At 38.0% G+C, this 8,419-nt stretch overlaps 1 protein-coding gene across 1 annotated transcript in view; it reads left to right on the plus strand.

Annotated features, from left to right (window-relative positions):
* Positions 1-8,419, plus strand: part of ADAM23 (ADAM metallopeptidase domain 23) — a 158,470-nt gene that overhangs the window by 112,507 nt on the left and 37,544 nt on the right. The window contains exons 13-16 of the mRNA XM_024738353.1: positions 937-1,021; positions 1,768-1,858; positions 4,187-4,235; positions 6,542-6,641. Coding sequence (XP_024594121.1) covers positions 937-1,021; positions 1,768-1,858; positions 4,187-4,235; positions 6,542-6,641 — 325 coding nt within the window. The remainder of the gene's footprint in view (positions 1-936; positions 1,022-1,767; positions 1,859-4,186; positions 4,236-6,541; positions 6,642-8,419) is intronic.

Here is an 8,419-nt window from a genome sequence, read left to right on the forward strand (position 1 = left end):
TGAACAAGTTTGAGGTTGATTCCTCTGTTACATAAGAAGCACAGAAGTAGGCTGCCCAGTGCTGGAATGGTGGTTCCACAGTCATGAGATTTGCTTTCAGAGCACATCTGTACCTTCAGACCTTCCATCCTCAGGGTCAACTCATGATTCAAGACAGCTGCTGACACTCCAGCCTCCACCACAGGCAGCAGGCATGCCAGGGAGGGAGGATTGCGAAAGGGCCCTCCTTCCAGCTGAGTTAGCTCCTTTAAAGCAGATTTCCTGAAAGCCTGCACACATCACTTTCACCAACAAATCATTTGCTAGATCTTTTTTTTAAAATTTTTATTGGGGTATAGTTGGTTTACAATGTTGTGTTAGTTTCAGGTGTACAGCAAAGTGAAAATGAACTATTGACTGAAATTGACGTTTCATCTCTAAGGAAAAGGGGTGCTTTGCTCACTTTTGATATCATAAATTGCTCCCTTCCCCCCCTGGTGGCTAAGCTGTTTTCAGGCAGTCCTCTAAGGTTCTGTCCTGGGATCAAACCAACCAAAGTCCTCCTTCCTTTCTTCTCACCTGTTACTCTTTGCTTTTCTCTCAGTGTTTAATCACCAATTTACAATCATCAATATTTTGTATAACTACTATATAGTCTCTACTAGAAAAAAGTCAAGGGCTGTGGTCTGTTTATCTTTGTGTCCTCAGTTCCTGTGCCAGTACATGGTGCTTAGTTAGGTGATCAATTGATGTTTGCTCAACTGAGATTATTTAACATAACATTAATCTAAAGGTATTTATGATAACATACATTTAAAGGTATTTAAAATACAGTTTTTGGTTTTGTAAAGGAAGGTTGGTTTGGGGTATTCAATGTAGGACAATAGACATATTTGCGGAGAGTTGAAATATAATGGTCACTACATTGGTTTCCTAATAGCACTTATTCTTCCTAAGGCGTGTGACATTCCACTATAAGAGAAGCAGCCTGAGTTACTTTGGAGGTGTCTGTTCTCGCACAAGGGGAGTTGGTGTGAATGAGGTAAACGTTATCAATTTTCCTAAAGTAGAGCTTTATCTGTGCATCTAGTCTCTTTCTTCCCCATGGCCTAGTTTACTTCCCTTTTCAGGCCTATGACATTGAGACTATAGTATGAGTGGTTCGTATTAGTAAATAGAACCCGAAGTGGTCTTTGGGTTTAGAAAAGAGGTAATTGTTTCATATCATAATGATAGTTTTTCATATTTATCAGGCAGATGCAAGCCAAATATTGGCCCAGAAATTTCTTGGCCTCTATAGATAAGTTTTTATAAGCTTGTTTATCCTTCTTTTATGATTTTTTAAAAAAGTTATTTGCTCTTCTGCCTATGTTAGGTTTAACACATCCCAAAAGTCGAACCAACCAAATCTAAACCTTGGTCAATACCTGAATCTATTATACCAGGTTATCCCAGTAGCCATCATTCAGTGGAGACCTCTCTTGACAGATTTGTAGTAAGTTGAATTTATTCTTGGTTTGGTATGAATTGAAATGGGGTACAGCCTTTTATGATTTTATGTTTCCATGTGAGAACATCAAGTTCTGAGAGATGCCACATAGTAAGAGAGGCTTTCTGCTTCTTGGGCCCAGTTGCAAGGAAGAAGTGAAAAGGAGCGTAAGCCGTCTTTTGATGCTGTGAGGCTCTACTTAGGGGACTGAGATGAAATGTGGTGATGATTAAGAAATAATAACTAGCTTTGTGCCCTCTCTCAAATGTTTCCCACACACTTCCAACTCTGAAAAACAGTATGGTCTTCCAATGGCAGTGGCACAAGTATTATCGCAGAGCCTGGCTCAAAACCTTGGAATCCAATGGGAACCTTCTAGCAGAAAGCCAAGTATGTACATTGACCTTCTTACTTTCATGTGCTATTCTGTCTGTATAATGCATGTCCGGTCAATAAAGAAATATTTTTCATTTCTAAGTCATAATACCTTAACTGTAGTGTATCTCCTTCCTCTAAACAATGATAAGATGAGCAATTTAAGGTGATTCTTAATCTGTGTGGGTTGGAGAAATGTCCCCTTCAAAGTCCATAAAATCGTATTTCTCAGGGCGTGATCAGCTCTTTCTCACACTGCAGAATGTTGGGGTGGGTGGTGGTGAATACTCACCCTCTGGATTCTAACCAGTTGAGTGTAGCCACAAGATGTCAGTGAAGCTCCACCACAAGTACAGTTGGATCAGAAAATAGCTTAGGCCTAGAGTTAAAAGGAGCTCAAACTCTAATTAAACGTACCCATCTACTTACCTCTAATTAAACTTACCCACCTAGTACCATCAGAAACATTGGAGAAGCTTCCTGTACAGGCAGTCCCGTCCTGGAACTTTTAAACATGGGGACAGATGATAGAGGATAACTCTACTGGGCAGGCAGGCCAAGAGAAGCAGCCACAAATCCCATCCAGTAGGAAAACACAGCTGGTGACTGCTGGGTGTCACTCTCCTCTTTGACCAGAGGAGATGCAGATGGAAAGACAGGGCTGAGATTCTAGTGGCGAAGTGTTGAAGGCCCACAATAATTTTAGGGGGCCCTTGAACGTTTTTAACTTCCTTTAAAATCGGTATAAAATCCAAATTGGATTAGATTCCTCTTTATATCCATACACTAGTAAAATATAATTTCTAACACACTTTTGTGGCAGAAGGCAAAAGTGCCTAGGACACACACAACGAGATCCTGTGGAAAGAAAAACCTGAGGTATTCACTCCTAATCTGTTACCTAGGAATTAAGTGGAAATCTACTCCCCTCAGTGAAAATATCAGATGCTAGGAATAAAGGTCCCCCTCTCTACCACAGCCTCCCTAAAGAGGAAGAGGACAAAAATCTACCTTAACATTATCCTGTATTTTATACTTTTTGACTACTATCAAATAATTATCATTAATACATAATGTTATGGAAACTTGAAGCAAAATATATATCCAGGGTGTCTTGGTTCCCTTTAAGGGCATATTAAGTCATCACTTTATGGGTACATTAAGTCTGGTGGCATTGAGCAAATCTCCACAAACTTTCATCTATTAATTTCTTGCTCAGAGTATTTGCTTTCCCAGGGAAACACATAGTACACATTAAAGGAAGTGATTCAGGTTTCACTGGCTGGCATCAATACCTGAAAACCAGAAAGGAGTAGAACCAGGTTTATGTCCTTGTTTGAAAAGCCTGGAGCCAGGAAGAGGCCAGTGCTGGGGGCAGCTGAGAGATATCGCTGAGTCAGATGACGGAGTAGGGTGAGCAATAGGCTTCATTACTAATGCCGGGCATAATTCCTTCCTAAAATTCTTTATTCCTTTGTGAATTGTTTGTTTAGGTAGATTCGTTCTGTACTTCGAATTTTTAAAGATCCATTTGGAAGTCTTTCTTTAAAAATATCTTTGTCTATCATAGGAAAGAGAATAGGAAAAAATAAATGAAAAGGACAGCCCGTCACAATACCCATATGTCCATCTGTGGTATCTATGTTAAGTTTATGGTTGTTATTTAATTTAGATGATTTTACATTTCTATTTTAGATTTCTCTCTTTTGCTGAACCTTTTCGCTTAGTGTTCTTCAAGTCTCTGGCTGATTCTTGCTTTGACTCCAGCAAATTGAATTCTCTCCTCTAACGTCCGGTGTGGTCTGTTAGCAGGACTTCAGTGAGGGCTCATTGCATTTGTGCAGTAGAGCTTTGTAGTTCCCAGAGAGCACACAGACTACCGTCTCATGTGAGCCCCAGAACCACTCTGAGAGACAGAGAGATGCATTCGCATTTTAGAGGTGGAAACACTGAGACCCAAGAAATGCTAAGTCACTTGCCTATGAAACTCTCTCATCACACAGAACTTGGACTAAAACTCAGGCTTTACAATCTCTAGACCAGGTACTTTTCATTAAACATTGGCACTAGGAACTTAATTGAATTCTCTGAGTTACAAAAATGGAGAGGCACAATTTTATCTCTTGCAGCTGTTGTCTTAGGAAGCAAGCTATACTGTCGGAAAGGAAAAAGAAATGTTGATTTAAAAGAAATAGGTTTTGTTTGGTGAGACTTCACATTCTGTACCTGTCTGACATGGAATTGGTAATAAGGAACTATTTCAAGAGCTGTGATGCAAATTAAAGCTGTGACTTTTGTTGTTTCCCTTTTCTTTTGTTGCTTTTTGTTGTTTCATTGGACTAGAATGTGACTGCACAGAATCCTGGGGTGGCTGCATCATGGAGGAGACGGGGTAAATTTTCATTGCAAATGCATTGTTATATACCTTTTACTGAAATTGTTACCTATAATTAGATACACGGTCTCTCAGGTGCTGGTCTTTTAGGCTAAGCCTTAGAATAAATTCAATAATTCATTGTCTGATCCTTTAAAAAATGAAATGGCTAGTTTACTTTATACTTTAATTTTTTATTTAAAGTTGGTAATAAAAGTAAAATAAAGTAACCACTTCTACATCTATTAACCCTTAAAGGAAGCACATGGTTAAATGCTTCTAAGTTTAGTGGATGCATTAACTTTTTAGTACAGTTAGGATAAAAGCTGGGTGTCTAAACTGTCAGTGAAAACCAATTTAGTCAACAATTTATATTTTAAGGAACTCGTAAGTAGGCATGTTTACTGTAATAAAATTGTACTGCATTCCTTATATAATCAATAAAGCTTTTTTAAACAAATTAAGACAGATTTATCGTGTCTAGGTGGTCTTCTACTGATAGACATTTGAATAGTTGCTCGCCTAACTCCTGTCTCCTATTGTAGATCATTTGGAAACTACAGGGTTGCTGTTGCATCTGTGAACCAAGGCCTAGAAACATTGCCCTCTTTCCCAGGGACCCCTGCCCCATGGGAGCCACTGCCGCAAGGCCTCCTAAGCTAGAGCCCACTCCTAATAGATAGAAGAGGTTTCCTCACTCATGTGTCTCTCCCACTTCCTTTGCCCATGCCAGACATCTGCTCAGCACATCACCATTTCTGGTCCTTCCCCCTCCCTGTGATCCCCAGTTGCCAGAAGCCCTGACCTACTTTTACAGAGTCCCTTCCTTATTTGTGCACCAGGAGTCCAGGGAACAAGAGGCGTGTGAGCATGAAGGCTTGAGGAGAGAGTCAGCCATTATGCTTGCTACTTTAGAACACGTGTTTCTAGAAATGTAGTTTAAACTTGAAACCGTTAGCTTTCATGCTCCCCCTCCCCTGAGGCTTCCTACAGACGGTAACACCATTCATAATACTGGTTTTATCGGGAGAGGCCTTCTGTCTTCTAAACTTCCAGTTTCTAAATAGATTTTTAGACTGACTACACATAGGATATAATAAAATTATTTAAGCTTAATTTGTATTTTCTCAAGTATATGTTTCTACATGGTTCTTGTAAGAGATCACTGTCAACAATGGTAGATTTTACCTACTTCCATACACTACCCTCATACATAGGGAAATATAAATCTATTGGATCACATCCTAGAATAAGTGACCTAATACTCTCAAATCAAGTACTATGACAAATATGTCCAAGGAATCAATGTGTATGACTCAGTTTAACCTTGACCATACGTATAACATTCCCCTATGTACTGACACAGTGATAGTAATTTGATTAACTCACAAAGAGGTTCACTATATTCCTGCAAAATCATGAATATTACCGAATAGTATTTGAATTTGAGAATAAGGAGCTATTACCTAATTCTAATTCAGAAGGCGCTTACCCTAATTCTGTTTTGACTGTGTGTATATACACATAAAAACATATATAGTCTAACACATCTCTTTAGGGTTTCCTTGTTTACCTCAATTGTGTCGCTGAAGCCTGCAATACATAATCTTTAATCAGTTGACCCTCACAACTTCCTTCTCCAAAGTAAAATCTAGTAGGTTCCCAAGTTCCTTTTGTTCAGGACAGAGGCCGAAAACCCCCCAAAAAACCCTGCTTATCTTTACTGAGACAGAGCGAATAAAAGTGACTACATTTTTTTTAACATCTTTATTGGAGTATAATTGCTTTACAATGGTGTGTTAGTTTCTGCTATATAACAAAGTGAATCAGCTATATGTATACCTATGTCCCCATATCTCCTCCCTCTTGCATCTCCCTCCCACCCTCCCTATCCCACCCCTCTAGGTGGTCACAAAGCACTGAGCTGATCTCCCTGTGCTATGCGGCTGCTTCCCACTAGCTACCTATTTTACATTTGGTAGTGTATATATGTCAGTGCTAGTAACCACATTTTAATATACAGCCTAGATGAAGTTTGGGGATGAACTTTTCAAAAACTCTTTCAAGCCTGAGCACAAAGGGTCTTGACTGCTAAGGAGATTGTAACCTAGCCCCCAAATCTGTGATTTTCTTTGAATTTCTATTTTTACAGACTCTACCACACATACTTACTTAGCAGTTTGAACATAAGTGCCTTGTCAAAGTTTGTGTAGAATCATCTGGATCCAGAGTGATGATTTTATTCTAATTCAAGGGTTTTAATTTTCTTCTCTGATGACTGCTTTTGGTAAATTTTTTACATAATTGATTCTTTATTTCCTCAGGGTATCCCATTCCAGAAAGTTCTCAAAGTGCAGCATTTTGGAGTATAGAGACTTTTTACACAGAGGGGGTGGAGCCTGTCTTTTCAACAGGCCAACAAAGGTTAGTAATTTAGAAAGTGTAATTATTTCTCCAATTTTTTTACAATGGAATTATGCCAAATATCAGATACTTGGCTTGGAAAGCAGGTTTCTTTCCAATCAGATTAATATTTAGTTATAAAAGGCTTTATCACGTTAAAGATTAAGTCTCGTTTAAATGAATTACAAGACCATAGTTTTACTGCTCTGAAGCTCTGGTGTTTCAGTGCCAGCTGTACCTCCTCTTGGCCCTCCCCTCCAAAAAACAAACAGACAGTCCTTCAATTAAAATATCTTTGAAATGTTCTTGTTGGTGTCTTCATTTGCTGCTAAGAGATAGTGGGTTAGATTAAGATACATTACTTTAGCCCATTTCTCTGACAAAAATTCTATTTCCCCTTGACATTTTCTCTAGGGGTATAACTAATTTCTAGGCTTTTCTTACTTTCTTTTCTTTTTTTGGCAGGGGGCGGTATGTGTGGTCCATTCTCCCAGATAGAAAGCATTACTAATATCAGCCAGCCAAAAAATGACCCAAAGTATTTATGGACCCCATAAATACAGGCATATATATATATACATATATGCCTGTATTTATGGACCCCATAAATACAGGCATATATATATATACATATATGTATATATATGTATATATATATATGAAGAGATATATATATCTTTACTTGGGAAGGTCCACATTGTCAATTGGCATTTCATTAAAATTTATATACACAATGTCATATTCTCTTATCAACAATTCCTTATTTCAAAAATTCTGAAAATTGGAAGTATATTTTATGAGTTTGCAGAAAACATAGTGGACGGTACAACTTATCCTGAACTGAAAATCTTTATTTATCCCTCATAGTATAAGTATTCTTAAGTCTTACTGCACAAATGTTAATGTGTTTGATTATAGGGTGTATACCAGACCCCTCAGAACAGGGTAAATGCATCATACTTTTCTAAAATCCAGCAAAGCCAGAATTCTTAAACTCACAGGCTATAGAGCTTTTGGATATGGGACTGTCGACCCATAACATGTTTAGAAACGAAGTTGCTTAACAGGCAAACGGACAGGATTGATGAGAATTAGCAGACGGCATAGACATTCTAACATTGCACATTTCATATTTCTTTTTAAGATACTCCATCATAAGTCAAATATAATCCATTGCTGTACAAAATGTTTAATAACTCTGCAAATTGAGAGAGCAGTGAAATCATGTTAGCCTTTTTAAAAAAAAATCAGTGTCTGATGTCGATAACTGTCAGAATAATTTATTCCTATCCCCATAACTAAGTGATCCTGCTAAGTTAGGGATGATACTTTGATGCCCGACAGCTGTATAAAATCTCAGTAAGGCTGCAGAAAAAGAAACAGGAATTTTAAAGTGATCTTGCATCATGAAACTCAGCTCCCTGCTTTTCATGGCATCGAACTCAATGCAACAGAAATCTGAAAGCTTCAGAGTGTTTAAAATGGGTGCAGTGAGTAATAATGAATTAATGTGAGCTGTTGACATTTCTGAATTGCAAAGTACATGGCTAATTTTACCTGCCTTGCAGCTCACCAGCTAATTATAAGCATCATGCCTGAGGAAACAACACTGAGTTGTTTGAAAATACTAAGATCTCTAGTGTGTGTATAAGGATCCATCATTAGATTTCTGAAATTGCCTGTGAGTAGAAAGCAACTTATTCGGATTATGTGGAAACTAAATAAAAATACACATACATCTTCAATTTAAAAAATTAGTAAATATGGAATTTTTTTTTTTTTTTTTTTTTTTTGGGGAC

The sequence above is a fragment of the Neophocaena asiaeorientalis genome, unplaced genomic scaffold (genome assembly GCF_003031525.2).
Source record: "Neophocaena asiaeorientalis asiaeorientalis breed wild unplaced genomic scaffold, Neophocaena_asiaeorientalis_V1.1 scaffold258, whole genome shotgun sequence".
NCBI classification, from domain to species: Eukaryota; Metazoa; Chordata; class Mammalia; order Artiodactyla; family Phocoenidae; genus Neophocaena; species Neophocaena asiaeorientalis.